The sequence below is a fragment of the Centropristis striata genome, chromosome 9, assembly GCF_030273125.1.
Source record: "Centropristis striata isolate RG_2023a ecotype Rhode Island chromosome 9, C.striata_1.0, whole genome shotgun sequence".
Taxonomy (NCBI): Eukaryota; Metazoa; Chordata; class Actinopteri; order Perciformes; family Serranidae; genus Centropristis; species Centropristis striata.
In genome coordinates, this window is record NC_081525.1 from 35,327,175 (window position 1) to 35,347,280 (window position 20,106).

At 39.2% G+C, this 20,106-nt stretch overlaps 1 protein-coding gene across 2 annotated transcripts in view; it reads left to right on the top strand.

The window, feature by feature from the left end:
- Window positions 1-19,231, top strand: part of LOC131977241 (guanine nucleotide-binding protein G(q) subunit alpha-like) — a 31,458-nt gene extending 12,227 nt beyond the window's left edge. Inside the window, exons 2-8 of one of the 2 annotated variants that reach the window (XM_059340448.1) lie at window positions 7,258-7,442; window positions 8,105-8,259; window positions 9,325-9,453; window positions 10,035-10,163; window positions 14,312-14,441; window positions 17,711-17,864; window positions 18,969-19,231. In XM_059340448.1, the coding sequence (XP_059196431.1) occupies window positions 7,258-7,442; window positions 8,105-8,259; window positions 9,325-9,453; window positions 10,035-10,163; window positions 14,312-14,441; window positions 17,711-17,864; window positions 18,969-19,159 (1,073 nt within the window). In that variant the 3' untranslated portion in view covers window positions 19,160-19,231. The remainder of the gene's footprint in view (window positions 1-7,257; window positions 7,443-8,104; window positions 8,260-9,324; window positions 9,454-10,034; window positions 10,164-14,311; window positions 14,442-17,710; window positions 17,865-18,968) is intronic. The other variant, XM_059340446.1, reaches the window with a different exon arrangement.
- The last annotated feature ends 875 nt before the right edge of the window (window positions 19,232-20,106 follow it).

Sequence of the window (20,106 nt, forward strand, 5' to 3'; positions counted from 1 at the left end):
TTCTGTGCCTCATGTTTTGTGCCTCATGTTTCATGTTTTGCCCTAAACCTAGATCGGTGGTTTTGTAGCCTAAATTCAACAAAAATCGCCGCCTTATTTCTTACAACAGCTTACTGTGAAACGCTCTTATGGGTCATTTTGACAAACGCTCATATGGGTCATTGTGGGTGGTATTGACCGACGAAGTATTCTGTCGTTTAGGTTTGAGATGTTGTTGGGAGGAGCCAGGGCGGGGTTTGCACTTTGTGCATGTGCGGTCAACTTTGTCTATTAGGATGGATCAAAGAAAGCTCGGTGGCTGGTTTAATACATGTGGAAGTGTCTTTTTTTTTTTTTTTTTTTTTTGAAAACGTGCTTTTGCAGGTTTTTGAGTTTACCATCTATTTGTAGAAAAGCCCACTAGTCCATCTGCTTCATTTTGAAGTTAGATAAAGGTCAATTCAGGTTTTCAAAAGATGATGACTCGAGCCAAAAATATGTTCCAGAGGCAAGATGTTACAGTTGTTGAACAAATATTGAATTTCTAACAGACACACCAACATTTGTTCAGGCCATCACATAACGCACTATCTATGAATCTGTCTTTTTCCGCTGATAATATCAGGGGTTTTTTTACTGTAAGAACTGCTGTAGCGGAAATGTTGTACGATACAGTGTGTTGTTATTCTCCACCATCTTGCTCCTGCTATCCACCTTTTACTCATTTCATTTTCTTTTTTATGTCCCATGTGGTGGTGTCTCTGTAGCTCTTCATATAAGCAGTGGGAGCAGGATTGATGGGGGTGGAGGGGGTTGTATCTCATGATGGGCAGAGTGACATGAGAAATGAATATGATGAATATATATATATATATATATATATATATATATATATATATATATATATATATATAAATATATATATATATAAAATCTCAACACACACACACACACACACACACACACACACACACACACACACACACACACACACACACACACACCCACACACACCCTCTTTTCAAGCAAACAGGAGTTCAGCTGTACATATTGAAGCATCTGCCAATATGGTATTCCAAGAATGACTGTGACACTGCCACTCAGTCCATGCACATTGAAGTTTAAATTAGTTAGTCAGCCTTGCGATGAAACATTTTCAGGAACTAGGTAGCTCAGGGATATAAAGGGCCAGTAAATAATGGCTTTGTTTTTTAGGGCATTTATGTTGTGTTTGGTGACTAACTGTTGTCCAGTGTGATGTTAAATTAAGGAGACCAGAAATTATTCTTGAAAATACCATAAAGGCAAACACCCGATCTGAATGTTTTCTTTTCTTTTTGTCTCTTTATCATGTACCTGCATTGAATAAAACATGCTGACAGGTGACAATAGTAATAGGAATAGAGTAACAAAGATATATATATTTTTTTCACCTTTAGGGAAGTCTGCTACATTAATGTGTTTCAAACACAGCAAAAGCCATTTCCATCCCCACTCCTTAATCATAGGATAATTAATTCAGATGAATTTAAAGTAGCAATAACACAATGTAAAAAAGTCCTTCTCTAGTACATTATAGATGTGTTAAAACTTTAGACTGTTGGATAGTTTCGGTGACAGTGCATTATATAACATCATTTTTTCAGATCACTGTAGGTTTAGTGTGTAAGATTTCAATCTTCAAAGTTAGCTGTCATGCAGTGGAATGAAAAGGAAATTTAGTTTCCTTAAAAAAATAAATACTCACATAATGTACAATTCCTCAAAATGCCTGGTATTGATACAGTTAGTGGGTGCTTGATGTCTGAATATATGCATGGCAACTCCAATAATTCTGGGTTCGGACCGGGTACACAGCAGGAACCTTTTTGGGATGCAGAAACTAAACCCAGTGCTCTGCTCCGACGGCCAATATGCATGTTATGTTCCCTAAATGTTCCTGGAGAAGTTTCTGCGGGAGAAAAGAGCCACTAGACAGTCATTCAGTCATTCAGTTCCTGTACAGTCAGACAGGCCTTCAGCAAACCTTACCCAACACTGAGCTGAAGTGGACATGGCTTCCTGTTTGATGTGCTTGGGGAAGTTTTAAGGAATCATTTACTTAGAGCTCCCTTCTCCTCCACTCTGTCACATTTTGCACCTCCTTCCTTTCCCTCTTGTCTCCTCGACTCTCTTTTGTTCTTTCCCTTTAAATGTGGTTGCCAAACTCTGCTTCAAGTTATTACTCTTCATGTAAACCGCAGCTGAAATGTCTGCCGTGGCCTCCAGCTGGCCTGACCCAATGAAACGGATCCGTTTCAACAATTTTTTTTCCTGTTCTTTTTGAGTTAATGGTTATTTAGCAGAATGACTAATACCCCAGTCAGTGCATGATGCGGGCAGAGTGACACCGTTCTCCATCGGTGAACGGTCACGGCTGTGTGATTATTGGGCTTCTCCTCATCCTGCTCCCTCAGGCTTTGCTCTGCTGAGGATTTCAAAATTGCTCAAAGTCTCTAGTAAGCCTGTATGGGACCCAGCACCCTAATGTTGTGAAGCCTTTAATGTGTCAGTCTGTATGTGAATGCACAACTCGTGGACTTTGTCTTCCAAGACTTTTGGCTATACGACAACATAACATACAGTATTGTCCAATGGTTGAATTTTTTTTCAAAACAACATAATCATCAGTGTTAGACCTCAGATAGTAGTTTTTGTTCTTGTGATGTGAACTCTGCCACGTCTTCAGGGATTATCTCAAGTTGGAGACTACAAATTGGTAACAGAAAGCATTACAAGCTGAGGGGCGGGCACGGAGTTTGAAGAAGTGGGAATGTAGCAGACAGGGAGGGTCTACTGAAAATGAACATTCGAGTCTTATAAGCAACTGTACCTTAATACAAAAACTGAATCATTACTGAATACATCATTTTGAAATGTAATAGTTGATTTAACTCTTTGGAGTCCTGGGCCATTTTATCCGTTTTCTTTAATGCTTTTCATTCTACCACTTAAAAAATGTTTACCATGACATGTTGGTATCATATTTTTCTCACTTTGACTTCCTGGATCAACATTTTAAACCCAAAAGAAACAATAAAACAACAACAACATGCAACTGGATTTTGATCATCATTCTCAGTGAAGAATTTCAAATGTTGCAAATGTGAACACAGGTGGAAAATATAACATGAGGATAACTTCTAAGTCTATATTTTTCATATTAAATATATTTGTCCCTATCTCCGGTTTTACTTTTACTCCGGTCAATGATCATCAAACAAAAACTGTCGTGGATTTTTAAGCCAGAGCTTTAGAGGGGAGTTGACGGCAGGGCTCGACGGTGCTTTATTTTCACGTGATGACATCATGAAGACGTCATGCAGTGTCACTTTTGTGGACTCCAGAGGGTTACAGTAACCTTTTTTAAGGGCTCACAAATTCAGAGTACAGTAATATTTTAGTACCCAGTATTCAGAGTGTAACGAGATGCATATAAGATTAGAATCTTAATGTGCATTATTTGCTTTCATAGCTTTTTAATTCCCATAGACTGAGAGTAGAGTACTGACTGTTGTAGGATTATGAAATCATGCTGAAGTTGCATGTTTGACTGGGCTCTGTGGGGACGTACAAACGCCTATCAGCTGGGCCTATCAGCTGGGCCTATCAGCTGGTGTTTTCTGACATGTATTTATGAGTCCTGCACAGGAGTTGCCATGGGAACTAGCATTACCCCTCAGGAGTACGTACAGTAGCTTGTCCGTGAGAAATGTTTCTGCTGGGTTTTCCAGTTAGGCATGAGAACAATGGGATCTGTTGAATTAAGCTGATCATGCCTGAGAGACATGCTCCCTCTCCTCTGGTTGTGTGTGTTTGGAAAATTAAAATACACACGAATACACACACACTCAATTAAACAACAATGCTAATGCATCTACCCAATGTTAACTCCCTTCATTTCTCTGCTTTGAAATTATGAAAGCAGAGAAAATGCACTCTCAGTATTTTTTTTCCTTCCTCCCTCACATCCCAGTAACACCCCCTCCCTTCTTTCCAGCTCTTTAGTCAATGAGAAAGTGAACTCTTCACTGCTGTGTCTTGACAATTGCTATTTATGTCCCACTCTCAAAGACATACTCTGTCTGAAGGGGAAACTCCAATGTTGCCTGACCTGCTTTCCACAGTTAAAGATCCTGCCTGGTTGGAGGGCAGGCTGTGCACAGGGCACTCCACTGTATACTCAACTGTGCTCTTCTGTCAGCGACAGTCAAACTTGACTCTCGTCATCCTTGGAAGACATTTCAGCTACTTTGCCTTGGGAATACCAGCTGTACTTTATCACACGAAGCACATTCCATTATCTAATCCGCCACTACAGTTCTGCCTAAGCAATGTGGCTGTAAACATTATCAGTGTCACTATTTTTTCATTTGTTTGTTTGCATGTTTCCTTCTTTTCCCAATTTGGTATTGCAAGCTCCTGATGTGCAACTTTCCTCCAACTGTTCAGTCACTCTGTTGGACACAGTGAAGGCTGAACACAACCATGTTCCCTGTCAGTCCATGCAGTGTCCAGCTGTTTTGGCTCTTTGGATGGCAATGTCGTCGATTTAAACATTTCAGTCCATCACTCTGGCCCAGGCCAGTTTATAAAAAATTATTGGACGGATTACCGCTAAACTGTTTTTAGATATTCATGGTCTCCATTACAGGCACCTCGGCCCTTGACCTGTCAGTCCTGGGATTGGAACAGCGACCCTGTGGTTACAAGCCTGATTCTCTTTAACGGCTAGGCTGCAGGCTGCCCAATCACAAGATTTAAAGCCGTGTTTTTCTTTGTTGTTGTTAAGAAACTCAGTTTTACAGATTTGATGAATGAATCAGTTTATCGATTGTGTCGTGTATTTGTCAACTGAGAAATGCTTTAGTAATTTGTGACTTTGAGGAAAGTGTCTTGACATCTGTTCAATAAATTACCGAAGTTATTATTGGTCTAGCACTATGGTGGTGCATACAAAATGTATAATCTTCCCTTTAGCCTATTGCCACGATTATTTATTATTAAATGTTAGCATGCTAGAACACCAAACTAAGATAGTGAACATGGTAAACAGTGTAGCTAATAAACATCAGCACATTAGCATTGCCATTGTGAGCATGTTAGCATGCTTATGTTAGCAATTAGTACAAAAAACTGTCACTATGTATAGCCACTGGCATGGCTGTAGGCTCTGAGTGTTGTTTCACCTGCCAGCAAGAAGCTTTAGTTGTAGGATGAAGAGAGCACCAAGCTTCATGGTGTCGATCCTGTGATCAAACAGGGCCTTCTGTTTGTCATACATATACTTTATATAATACCATATTTAAACTAGTTTAAACTAGAAATAGTAATCTGTTGATTAATTCATAATGAAAATAATTGTCTGTAGCAGCTCGAGTTGAGATCAGTAGAAAAAGACAAGAGTGAAAGATAGAAATCAGAGGGAATCTGTGTAGCTGAAGCTGCAGTGACTCAGATTGATGTTGGGAGAAGTGAGATGGAGAGATGAGTGGTGGAGAGCTCGAGCAGGGTTGTAGAGGAAGAAAATAGGTGGTGGATTGGGGGTGGAAGAGAGGAGGATTGCTCTGGAGAGAGAGCTGCATAGTGAAACTAGAGGTTGACTCTGGGTTAGACCGTTACCTGCCTTGTCCTTTGAATGTTCCTCTTTATTTGATGACCACAGTTTACAAAACTCTTGTGTACTGTGAATGCTCTGGCTTACCCTTCACCTAGAGTAGCAGTTTACTGACTGAATGAAGAGCCTGCTGCAGAAGTTACTGTATGAGAGGGAAATGTAGGGATCTGTACATTTATTTTTCTGTATGTTCAAGCAAGTCTTCCCCTATGACTTGGTCTTTCTGTGTGTTTATGTTTTTGTGCATCTGCATGGTCACGCTGATTCAAAATTGGACTGAAAAATTGAAGTGAACTCGGTTTACCCGGCTCTTTGTTGAGCTGAGGTGAGCCGTGCAGCCCTCATGTGGTTACTCTGGGCTGCTCCACTTGCCTCCACTGTCCGTCGGGCCTCTTTGGTAACCACAGCCAAAACAATGATTACATTGCATTGTTACATGGCAAATTTGGGGACACTAGAACCAAAATGACAAGAGACAATGGCTAAGACCACAGTTAGACCCTCATTGGTCCATATATGTTTTAGACTTTTGGGATGCATTCTTATCTAGAGTTCCTTTGACGGGATTATGTAGTTCTCGATCATAATAACAGAATTGCAACACTTTGAGATAATGACATTTTTTTTTTTTAATCTTTTTATTGAGCTTTCCAAAATATGCAAATAATCATATAATGATTAATGGGCTTTGTCATATATCGTTTCTGTAGATATTAGAGAGAACTCCTGCAAAACAGCTCCACAACAATATGGTACAGAGCTGAGACCAGATTTTATTTAATCGTGTGTACCTTCTTTGGTAGTCTGCCTCTGTTTGAGTGTAGTCTTGAGTCAACACATACAGATTTTAATGTCTAAATGGAATTAAAAAAATAAATGAGTGAAGCAAAAGTTGACACCATGTGGAAGAATGACCAGTTCAACTCAGCAGCCTGTAAGGGTAAAACAGAGGCTGAGTTGGCATTGAGGTCTGGCCTTCTGCCTGGGGGCATGATGCTGTGGATTCCTTCACAGCCTTGTGGATCAGCAGCAGGCTGGAGGTGGACAGACAAGGTCAGCCAGTGCAAAGACCGGCCAATTTATGACAGCAGAAATATATAAAAAGGCAACTGTTTGACAAGTTTTTGTACTAATTGACTCTTTTGCTAATGCTAAATGCTAAGGATCAGCCACCATATCGGCTACTGATTATTTTTTCCCCTTTAAAATAATTTCAGCATCGTCCACAAAAATCCCATATCGGTCGGGCTCTATTTGTTAAATGTGGGAAGAAGAATCGGGGCTCATCTTTTGTATTGTGATGTTGACATGTTTTTTAAACAAATATTTGAATTCATTACTCTTTTACTTGTGTTACTGCTGAGTTCTAGCATTTAGCAGGTTACACACCACACTCTTGGATTTTAATTTCCCAATTTATCTGCACACTAATTATCGCCAAGTCTCATTTTAGTTTTTCTTTTCTTTCCAGTTGTCAAGCAGCACTTTATAATACTATAACTTTCCGTTTTGTCAATGGTGGGAAGAACCCTGTTTCACGCTGTGAGCAGTTTCTTGTATCCAGTTATGACTCTTTCTCAGTTGTCGCCTAACCCCGTGTTGTCTTCTTTTCTTCCTTTCAGGTACTGGAGAGAGTGGCAAGAGCACCTTCATCAAGCAGATGAGAATAATCCATGGATCAGGCTACACAGATGAGGATAAGAAAGGTTTCACCAAACTGGTCTACCAGAACATCTTCACCTCAATGCAGGCCATGATCCGTGCAACTGAGACCCTTAAGATCCCGTACAAGTATGAACAGAACAAGGTGCGTACTAAATGTTAGGATGAAAATATGCTTTTGTAATGTGTTATTGAAATGCATATCCACATCAAAATGCTTTGTTATGCCATGTTGCATGTAGGTTTTCTTGGATGAATCAGTTGCTACATGTTTCATTTACATTTCAGACATTTACCCGACTCTTGTACATGAATAATTGGTAAGCAAGTGGAACTTCAGTGTCTTGTTCATGAAACTTAATCCAAACAACAGAGGCCACTCTCAGTTCTCATTCAGTCTGCTATAAAATGTCTCTCCACTGTTGTCAGCAGTGCTTTACTGCGCAGTCCAACACTTTTGTCCAGTTAATCTCATGCAAACCACATTCAAATAAATCATAAATCAAGCGCTCTTGTGATATGAACCAAGGCCTCTTATAACTCATTATAACTGAATCCATGCCACGTATTTTGTGCTTTTAAAAAGGGATACAATAAAGTAGATAAAGTAGAAATATGTTTTTAGAACGAATACTTAAAAGAATATAGCACTTAGCACTTCTTAGTAGAAAGACGTCATACTTGTTCGTCATGACTACGAAACCACCTGATACCACCCACTTTAAATTTTGCATAGAATTCTCAGTTCCTTAATGGGCATTTTGTTGTTAAAAATGTGATTTTTTACTTTGTTTCTTGTTCTCCCAGAATAATGCCCAGGTGGTGCGTGAGGTGGACGTGGAGAAGGTTTCATCATTCGAGCAGCCGTACATCAGTGCGATAAAGATGCTGTGGGCTGACCCTGGCATCCAGGAGGCCTATGATCGCAGGAGAGAGTACCAGCTCTCTGACTCAACCAAATAGTACGTCTACCATCCAATAATCTGCTAGAATTAATGATTATTTACTTTATTTGTATGTCAATTTGCGAATATGACCTCCAAGATTTCTAGGGCAATGTGATGACGGTAGATTTCAGTTTTCATAGTACAGACATGAGGAGTGAAGTCACAGACGCATTAAAAAGTTCTTAATAGAACAAAGATATTTTTTCCTCCATTGACCAATCAATTGTATGCATAATTTCAGTAAACCAGGATTTTCTTTGGTTGACTACAGCCCAACTCTTTCAGCAGTTTTCTTTCTACCTGTGATAAAATGCACTCGACTGGAGGAGAGGAAGAGTTCAGGCCGACAGAGAGAGTCAGGGAAGAAAAGGAGGAAAATGTTGGCAGGTTTATAAACGACTGCTAATAATATCAGAGCTAATTCCACCCTGCGGTAATCCATTTCAGACTAATATGGCTCCTTAAAAAGTTGAGGAATGAGGAAAAAATGTCAGTTTATGCACAGATGTAATTGTATATCCAGCATTACTATGAATCCCACAGCTTCTCTTGACAAGGCCCACCCTGCATAGCATTCAATCACTAGGATTGGCCAGTTAGGGCTGCAGCTAAGGGCCATTTTGATTATTGATTTATCTGCAGACTATCTTCACTTGATTAATCATTATTCCTTTATTATATGATATAAAGAGACAAAAGTTGGATATTTCAATATTTGACAGGCTGTAAACAGCATTTCTGCCTTTTTTTCCCATTAAGAATTACCTTCAATGATTAAAAGATTACAAAAATAGTTGGCAATTATGTCTGTCAATCGACCTATTGATTAGTACTGCTACCGGATTTGTTCCTTAACTAATCAGACTGCTACACAGGATGGGACTTGCCAATTAAAATAGCTGGATTCATAATCAGGCATGTATCCCATATATTATTTATGAGCTACTGCTGGTTAATGCATATTTGTCTGTGTTGTGTGTGTTCATGACATATTTGTCTGTGTCTGTTCAGTGCATGTGGTCTTGTACTGTTGACACTGGTGGTTTGCCCACATGTGCATCTTTGTCATATGTTCCACAGTTACCTTAATGATTTAGAACGAATAGCCACAGCGGGGTACGTGCCCACTCAGCAGGATGTGCTGCGGGTTCGAGTGCCCACCACCGGCATCATTGAGTACCCGTTTGACCTGGAGAATATTATCTTCAGGTACTGGTGTCAAGTGCTGGCGATGATGTCACTGGTTGGCTAGCTGCTCAACAGTTGGTCAGCCGGTTGGAAACCGTCGATGCCGCTATCTACCCTGTGCTGCACAGCAGGGCTCAGAACTTTAACACATCCCTGATGGTACACTCTCAAAAGACTGGCCTCAAGAACAGGCAACAACAACCTTCCTGTCAAGTCTCGCTAGAAAGCCAGTATTTTTTAAATTTCACCCAGGCAGTCAAAATTGGTCTCTTGAGTGCTAAATCATCTTTTTGGAGTCAAGTTAAATGTTCCTGCTTCCCTTAACTCTCACAGTGAGCTCTGTGAGGGGGAGCAGATGATACAGTTGAGGAATGTTTTGTCTTTGGGAGCTGCCATCAAGGATGAGGCTACATTTCTAAGAGAAAATTCGAGGGTAGAGGTACAAGGCGTCACCTATTCCCCTCATAACTCTTGGGAATGGTTTTCTGTGGTTTCATCTGGGCTGATCCACTTGCTTTTGGAGGGGGTGTGCTGTATTTGCTGTTATGCTTCACTTTCTCTTTCCTCCCTCTCTGTCTTTTGTTGTGCTTCCTCTTCTCTAGCTATCTAAGTGATCTGGATCGTATTGCTGAACCGTCCTATCTACCAACCCAACAGGACGTGCTTAGGGTTCGAATCCCAACCACTGGGATCATAGAATACCCATTCGACTTGCAAAGCATCATTTTCAGGTAGAAGAAGAACTACACTACTGTGACTAACCCCACTTCTGTACCCAACTCGTGTTCTGTTTTCATTTTAAAATCAAAAAGACCATCTCAAGTCTGAATCAACCTGTTTATATCTCACCTACAACAATGTTTTATGTCCCCATATCGTCTGAACATGCCCCCATTCTGTTATTTGCATTTAATTCATTGTGCAGTGTTACAGTAGATTCCACACAAGCTGAAACGAGTAGTCGATCACAATTAACTGTTTAGATAACACAAATTGTAATCTTTAAAAGCTTAGTCCTGGTTGGTTTGGCACTTATGCTTTATTACTACACTAAACACTTCTTGAGCAGCTGCTTTTTATGAACTTTCCCAATTATCGTTAACCTTGGTGACAAATGCATGCTGGAGGTACTCCACAATAAAAGCCACAACATGTTTGGTCAGTTGAATACTTTTAATGTAAAGCAAACACAAACAACAAAGATGTAAACAAAAAAAAAATTTTCAGTACAGTTTACACAGTTACATTTTCTGTTTGCATTTGACCTCGGCAAAGGCATTACCTATCTGGCCATGTTAACGATCTGTCTTGAATGGACTTTCAAGTGAATTTTCCCAGTCTGGAACAAATTTTTCTGATTACTTGGACACCACATGAATACAGCACAAAGGCCCAAAATTTAGTTGGATCGTCATCGGAAATCAGGCAAGTAGTATTTCAGTAATCCTACTGATAAACACACAACTGGACAAACATACAGACAGAGATGAAAACATGACCTCCTAGATGGCGGTAATTAATTAATATAGCTTGGTCATATTAATAAGATGAAATTGTGCTGGATTATACGCGTGGAGTGTTTACTGAGAATCCTTATTGCAGGAGGCATGGCCACTACCAGTAAAAACTATTAAATAGGGAGTTAAATACTAAATGTAAAGGCATTGAATGGCTTTTGCAGAAAAATTGCAAACCATAGATGGTAGCAAAGATGGAGCTTGATTCCATGAAAATTCTAAGGATTCTTACTTTAAACAACTTTTCAAGTAAAACCATTTTTTTTTGTTACTTCTTTAGTATCATATTTTTAAGATTTATTGTCTTCTCTTTTAGTAGACTGAATATCTTGGGGTTAGTAGGACAAAACGAGATATTTAATGACATTACTTTTGGCAAATTTTGATGGACACAATTTTCTGACAATTTATAGAAGAAACAGTTAATCTACAGAATAATTGATGATAATAATTGTTTGATGCAGCCTTTGCTTCTATATTCATATAATTACTTAACTCCAACATAAAAACAGGTCAGGATGAATGAGAAAGTATAAAAAACATTTGAACTAATAATTTTATATGGATGCTTCATCACAGCTGTCCCTATGAGCCTTTCAGTTTTTAAACATGCAAACTTGTTAAAGGCAGTATTTTTACATAATAGACCTTCCTAGTTTCTATGTGTAGTCTCGACACACAGCCTCCAGTACTTGGCACAGACACAGTCTTAGGACCTGCCACCAATACGTACAGCAGCTTCCCTTCCGCCTCCTCTTGCAAAAAAAGAGAGAAGATGAGGAGATAGAGTTGGACCCAGGGAACAAGAGCGATTACAGAAGAGTGCGAATCGATAGGAAGCCATCATGTCAGCCCCCTCCTACGCTTGGCAAGGCTAGAAATAACTCAGCTTGCAATGAGGTTGTGTTGAAGAGGTTCCCAGCAGCCCTGCTGCAGCTAGCCGATAGGCTCTGCTCTGCTTGGCTGTGCTGCTGATGGTGAATCACTACATGCTCTCAATGACATCAATTTTGTGTTAAGAGACTGAAAATACAGATATGAAGTGGGAATGAATGTGAGGTGTCAGTTTTTATTGGAAGGAGAGCACGATTATTGAGGTTTCTTGGTTTAGTGATTTATGAGCATGAGTTGTCATTTTCCTGTAATTAAACATGGAAGAGACTCGATGCAGGATGAGAAGTTCCTCAGGCTCATGTACAATAGCTAGCACATGTGGCATTATGCTGCCTCTGCTTGCAGTTGACAGGGCCGTAGCTGCAACAAGGAAGCCTTTCATAGACGCGCATCTCCATTAGGCTTGCTTCCTTCTCTTTTAATTGGCTTTTGAAGTCACAGAAAATGTAATTTCACTTGGCTTATCCAGCATAGGAGAGCTTATAGTACTAAGTAGGTCACTCATCCTTGCTAGAGGAAAAAAAAGGAGGTCGTCTGATGTGAAGGAGTTTTATTTTAGGCTGGCTCTTCTGGAGGACGCCATTTATCAATGCCCTCCTTCCCTCTGACAAAATCACTGAAAGAGTTCACCTTTTTCATGTGATCAAAGTTTCACTGTCAAGCTTTTGAACGATACAGGGTATTTGGTGAAATCTTCTGGAATAGATACCTGAACTAACTTATCTCTCTGAGTAGCACAACCCATTGACGGGTTTGAAAGGCACGTTTTCTTAACAAAACAAAAAAATCTATATTAATCATTATAATGGCCAGAAAATGTAAGAAAAATAAGTTATCAACAGGTTATTTAAAACTTGTGACCGTTCTTAAAAGAATCCTGTGTAATGCTTCCATTAGAGACAGACTACAAAATATAAGCTTAAAGTTGTGATTTTTATAAAATTACTTTATTCTACATGTCGTTTTAAAAAATTGCCACAAATAAACCCTTGCTCTAACAAGATCCTGTTTAAAACACTCAATTCTGGGAGCAACTGGGAAGCCACGAGTGACTGCTCAGACCAACAGGCAGGTGAAAAAAAATTCTGTGAAACTTGGACAGAACTACAGACTGTTTACACAGAGCGAAGAGGAGAGGATGTAAAAACATAAATTGTCATAACAGTTAACAGTATGGCATGTGGAGCATCGATTTTTGTACAGTCGGGGGATTGATGTATTGTCTAAGCTTGTATTTTTGATCAAAGTTTAGTTGGTAAACAGATCAAATAATTTCTCTTTTGCATGTTCTCATCAGTCTAAATTAATTGATTTGATTCCCCTTTCTTTGTTTTAGCACTAATTTGAGAATAGAAACACTGAAACAAGAACTTGCACATTAAAAAAAGTTTATCCAATAGTCAATCCATGTCTCTTACCTGAATTAAAATATTCTTCCAAGCTTGTGTTTCAATTCCTCACATTCTTCAGTGTTCATTTCTTCACTTCCTCATTCTTTAATATTCCACTTTTTCCTCTTTCTTGTGAACCACTCTCTTTTCCTCTTCCGACCTCCATCTGTTGCTCCTTCCATGTCCCTCACATTTAGCACTACCTTATAGGCACTTCAGAACTAAGGTTGTCTTGAAACCAGAATTTTAAATTTAAAGTATCTGCACACAGTTCTGGCACAGTAAAGAGAGAAAAAATAAAGTGTCCTAAAAGCCACAGTTGAGGACCAGTTGATTTTATTTATTTATTGGGTTTAAAATGTAATTGTAGATCTGTTTTTTTTTTTATAGCTTTGGTACTTTTGATACTATAGAGGCAGCATTGTTTACATGTGATATTGAAAAAGTATCGATACTTTTGAAAGCTTTATTCTAAACAAGAAAATATTTTGTGCTGCTGTCCTTCTCCTGCATGGACTCTCCTGCATCTACTTTGCAGAGAAAAGAGAGAAAGACAGTATTGTTTGTACACACATATACTTCCTTGAAGTTATTTTGGTTCACCGTAGAGAAGGTTTGCTCTGTCCTCTCTGTGATTCACGCTGCAGATTCTCTACTCGTGTCTCTTCTGTTTATATTCTTGGTGCAAAAGGGGTGTTTGGTTTGTACTACGCTAGACTCATTGGACGTTATGTTAAAGTAGTAGAAGTGAGATCACACGGGCATTAAAAATGAGTTGATTGGATGCAAAGCTTTGTGAAAATGGAAATGAATAAAAAACTAGTGACATTGTACAAGATAAACGCCTTGTTGCACTAAGAAATCTCTCTCTAAAAAAATTATCTTCCTGTCTTATAGGGACTTTTTCTGGTGGCTTCTGGGTTTAACAAAAGTTAAATCTTGTACATAATGTTTAAATGATAGACTTACATATGTCCCAAAAATTGTGAGTGCTAATCGTTATTTCTTCTCCTTCATGTGATTCTTTCTGCCCCCTGTTTGGCGGCCCTCCATCTCATCTCATCACATCCCAATCAGGATGGTGGATGTGGGGGGTCAGAGGTCAGAGAGGAGGAAGTGGATCCACTGCTTTGAGAACGTCACCTCCATCATGTTTCTGGTGGCGCTCAGCGAGTACGATCAGGTCCTGGTGGAGTCTGATAACGAGGTGAGACAGCCACACAAATGGTTGGAATTCCTGAATAGTTGAACATCATTTAATCACGCCATATTTATAATAAGGCTTTAAGTATTTTAACATGCAATCACAAGGTTATCACTTTTTTAAATTCAGCTTTTTTTAAAAAAACCAACAGCTGGAATAGGATATTCAAGCTAAAATGTCAAGCATTCACATTAGTTGGACAATGAAATGTAGTTCATCCAGACATATTCAGTTAATTCTACACTACTCAGTCATTTGATCAATGGTCAACATAAAGATAATAAGTGTAACGTAAAAGTTGTCTCTCTTGTTGTTAAAAGCCTTCAGAGAAAGACCACAAGACTCAGTTCACACTCGTTGTTTCAGTTTTACAGCATGTAGATTTAATATTTTGGTTCATTCTTATGACTCACGTCATCCTCCGTTCCAGCAGCAGCAGGCAGCTGTTTTTAGTGAAAAAGCTCAGATTTACTGTACACTAAAGCTACCTGCTCAGCAAACATATGATAGATAAAGTTAGCGGATATTGTAGCATTTTAGCAGGTAGGGAGCCAGATGTTTTTGTCAGGAGTTGGTGGTGACCAGAAGAGATAAAAGGAGAGTGAATATTAGACGTGTCACAGCCCTAAAAAAAGGTTCAGTTTATATCCAGTTTAGGAGTCACAGTTTGATGTGAGTTAGGTACAGTGGAAAAATAGGGATACATTTATTTATTTATAACAGACAGTAGTGCAAGTCTCAAAGTCAATATCCCCTTTCTGGGGACTGAGGTGTCATTCTGCCCGCTGGTAACGCTTTTATTATGAAAAAGAGAGACATTTCAAAACACTTACATATTACAGTGAACACACACTTTCTGAAAGCGCAGCAGATCTAAAATGGCTGTAAAATTGACAAGCATCTCTTTTGCTATGAAATTGAAAGTACATGTTTTAGCTGACTGGGAACCTGCGGGCGGGACTTCCTGTCTCCACTGTTTACGTGCATCAACCAACACACACTGTTACTGCCCAGTAAATATTGGCCTTACATTGATCAAATGGCCAGAAACTCAACTTTAAAGGAATGCTAATTTTGCTCTGCTGGATGCGTAAACAGTGGTGGAATGTAACTAAGTACATTTACTTCTGCTCCACTACATTTAAAGGCAAATACTGTACTTTTTACTCCACTACATTTAGCTGCCAGCTCTAGTTACTTTACAGGTCAAAATCATAGAAAACATGATCAATTAAAAGTGATTAGACATTTCATTAAATTAAACCTCATAACAGTATATCAAGTAGTTAAAATGAGCCCTATCTTAACAAAATTATAATGCTACTTGCATAAATGCATCAATACAAATATTGTAATATATTCAGAATATATAATACAATCTGAGTGGGTCCATTCTGCATAATGAGTACTTTACTTTTGATTTTTTAAATACAGTTTAAATACACTTTTCTGAAGTAAGTTTTGAATGCAGGGCTTTTACTTGTAGTGGAGCTTTTCTGCAGTGTGGTATTAGTACTTTTACTTAAGTAAGGGATCTGAATACTTCCACCACTGTGTGTAAATATGACGCTATTTGCTTACAAGTTCACTATAGAAACATTCTCAGGTTGTAAAACATTTGTTGTAAGTCCGTAACAACAAACAGAAAAGAGGTCTTCTCTCTCTTTACCTCACAGTTATGTAGTTTGTTCCTGTCGTAGGCTCTGTCCTCTCTGACTGTTCAGATAGAATTATCACTAATAAAGCTAATGTGATCATCAGCCCCTGCATGCCCTCTGCTCCTCTCCTGACAACGAACCCTTTCTCTGACCTGGTCATATGACAACTGGGTTTCATAATCCACACCCAGCTGCCAGCTTGGTTCAGTATATCTGCTGTACATCACTACAGCTTCATGGTCAACAGTGTCAGTATGTTAAAGCACACATGCTGTTCTTTATCCGGATTTAAGGTGTGGGGCGTCATTGAATGCACAAGGACAGGAATATGATTTAAATTTTGCACGTTGCCGTTTATTTGCTTTTCCTGCGTGTAATGGGTCACAGGTGGTACAATTTTAATGCTTTTACTGAGCTCAGATTCTAAATGGTGACGGCTGGGACGAGGCCGGGCAGAGTTTAGGTTTCCCAGTCTGCAGAGATTATCCTGCGGTGTTGACGGCTCGAGGCCGAGACTTTGACCCTTCAGACCAGTCAGAGCCTGACGAGATTGTTTTCAAACATCTTCTGATTTCACCAGGTCAAGTGTGGCCAGGATTATATTATGACTCACCAAGACTAAACTGTGGGAGTGATGCTGGCAAGCGGTTTAGATCAGAAAAAAGGAAGAAGAGTCACATTTGACAGAAGCCCTCGGCTGTTTAGGTTTCAGGGTCTCCAACTCCACTTTTTATGTTTGCTTGACACTTTCCTTGGAGCAATAAATCAAATCAAATGTTTGGAACAAATTAACAAAATTGGTAAAGCCTCATGCCTTGTTTTTTTGGGCTGTTTTGACAATCTCAATTGTTCCCTGACTGTTTCTCATCCATTACTACAATACCCGGCATTCTCTGTAAATGCTGCATTCCAGCTGAGGCCATCCAGCTTCAATCCATCACCATTAGCAAGCTAATGTTTTGTGTTACAAAATTACAAGCACATAATGTTTGTAATTTTCTTCTTTTTTGTGCATAGAGGGTTACATGAAACAATTTATTGGCTTTAATAACTGGCCACAGCCAAGCTATGCTAGCATTGTTGGTAACCGTACAAGTGAATAAACCTGTTTTTATAGATGTTTTGTCTTTTAAGAGAAACTGAATGTGCATTTTTTATTACTTCTGGTAATATTTTTGCTGCGTTGTTTCTTTCAGTTGAATTAAGTCCTCTTATGCCACAAGTTACCCTTTTCTCAAAAAACTGGAGGCGACAAAGTTTATTGCACTTCAAATCAATCGGTTCTGTTGGTCATATTATCGATATCAGCTGTTCGGCCAAGTCGGAGACGAAGACACTGAAGTCTGTTCATTATTGCAAAAACCTTTTGAGGTCATCCTGAAAATCAAATGTGCCTGTTGTAATATTTATATGTAACCTCTCTGCATAGGCCAGAAATGATAAAACACCAGTTTATTTATTGCTTTCACAGCACAGGGTAGAGTGGGAATCCAGAAAAATGTAAAGTCTTCTTAATACATCCTAACCTTGTGTGTATTTTCCTTTTCTCTCTCTCTCTCTCTCTCTCTCTCTCTCTCTCTCTCTCTGTCTCTGTCTCTCTTTTCCACCTTGTAGAATCGTATGGAGGAGAGTAAAGCTCTGTTCAGGACCATCATCACATATCCGTGGTTCCAAAACTCCTCCGTCATCCTCTTCCTCAACAAGAAGGACCTGCTGGAGGAGAAGATCATGTATTCTCACCTGGTTGACTACTTTCCAGAGTTTGATGGTGAGTTGAATTTATTTATGAAACATCATAATAACCTTAATTACCTCAACAGTTGTGCAGTGTAGGACTACTCTGTTTGCTGAACCTCAGCAGTGAATTACATTCAGGATTAAATTAATGAATTATCCTTAAAACAGATGAGAAGCCAAGGCATTGGTGAGAAATGTAGTGGCAGTTCATTTTTATTTTCATGTTTACTTTAAGCCAGTAACTGACTTTTTTTAGGCCCTTTACTGTTATAAAAACCAAACTGGCTGCTTGCTATCTTAAAAGTGGGAATGACTGTATCCCTGAAGTGTCACTATCATTATTTGCCATCTCAAGCAGGAACCTCACTCATATTTATTATGGTACAGTGCCACCCTATGGTCATGATGCTGTACTACAAAGCAAACTGACTTGAGTGAACACTAAAATGACTTCCTGTTGACAGAACCAGACATCCAAAAGGGTTTTTTCCCCCAACTTTTTGAATTTATTCTGTTTAATTGTTAACAGATACTCATATTTAATCCTCGGCTACAGAATAGTTTTTTACGTTTCATTTGTTACAGACTTTTTCTTTTTCTAAATCAACATTCAAATACATTAAATTTTTTTATTTGCATCTATTGATTCAGTTTAAACGTGTTAGTTCTGCACAGTTGCAGTTAAAGAGAATGCTACATTTATACTGTTAGTATCATATTATTTGTAGAATAACATTTAAGTGATTAAATTTAGTTTTAGAGTTTAGACCCATTTTCACTGCAAAAACCGTTTTGCTCTCCCATTTGCTGCACAAAAAAAGAAGGCAAACATTTGTTTTAACAACACATCACAGCAACATAAATTGCATTTATATAACCACAATAACAAAAAATGATGTCCCCTCTCACTCGGTTATAAACTAAACTAAACTTTGTGTAGTCAAAAATAATCATTACTGACATTTTTAGCCTCGTTTAAAAACCTCAATAAAACAAACAAACATCCAGTACCGCCCTACAATGAGAAATGCTCAAATTAAATACTCATGAAACAACTCAAAAGAAAAATAAATATTGCATTTTTCTAATATGATACTCAATGGGAGGTAAAAATAATGGTGTGTTCTTGTCCCAGGTCCCCAGCGTGATGCCCAGGCGGGTCGTGAGTTCATCTTGAAGATGTTTGTGGACTTGAACCCAGACAGTGACAAGATCATCTACTCCCATTTCACGTGCGCCACCGACACGGAGAACATCCGCTTCGTCTTTGCTGCCGTCAAAGACACCATCCTGCAGCTCAACCTCAAAGAGTACAACCTAGTGTGAGCAGAGAAACGGAAAAAGAGAGAGAGAGAGAGAGAGAGAGGGAGGGAGGGATAGAGAGAGACCTGCAGCCCCCCCCCCCCCCCCCCCCCCCACACACACACACACACACACACACACACACACATACATACACACATACACAATGCAGAGTCCACTTCTAGAAACACACACATCTGCATGAAACACACTGTTGCTCTAAGAGTTGCTTCATACTTTACCAGACCAACACTATCCACGTTCTGTCTCTACTGTCGCTACTGTCCACTTAGCTCTTTGGTTGTTGGTGTGCCCATTTTTTAAAGAACGATTCTCTGTTTTGTGGCTCTAATAATTGCTCCTCTTGTACAAACACAGATATAACACTCCCTCCATTTGACCCACTTCTGTTGGGGTTTTGGTCTGCTGCGGGGCTCCTCTCGGTCCTCAGTCGGGTCAACACCTTATTTTTTCTTTACACTACATTGTCACCAGTGCTTGTGTGTTCGAGGTGGGTAGAGGGCCTTCTCTGGGTAGACTAAGCTTTTATGGACAAAGGGCTCTCTCCCCTTCTTCTTATTTAACCCATGCATGCTACACACTACAGCAGGAGGGCACGAAGCCAGGCTGCAGACCCTGGACTCTGCTCCTCTGCAGAGGGTAACTAATTATGATGAAAGGAATATATTATCAGGCAGTGCTGGGGTGCAGTGAGGTACTTGGTTCCCCTGGGTCTTGAATTGTGCATTTGATTTTTTTTTTTTTTCTCTCCCCAAATCGGAGCACAGGAGCTCTGTTGAATGTAAATAAAGTTTTCATGCTGCTCACACAGAGTGAGGGCTACACAGAGATGTCTTCTCTGTACACTTTAAATATTTTCAGCTATGTTAACTTCTTGGTTATATTATTATTATTACTACTATTGTTCTACAATTAAAATTAAATTGAAGATGACTACTCATAGGAACGCT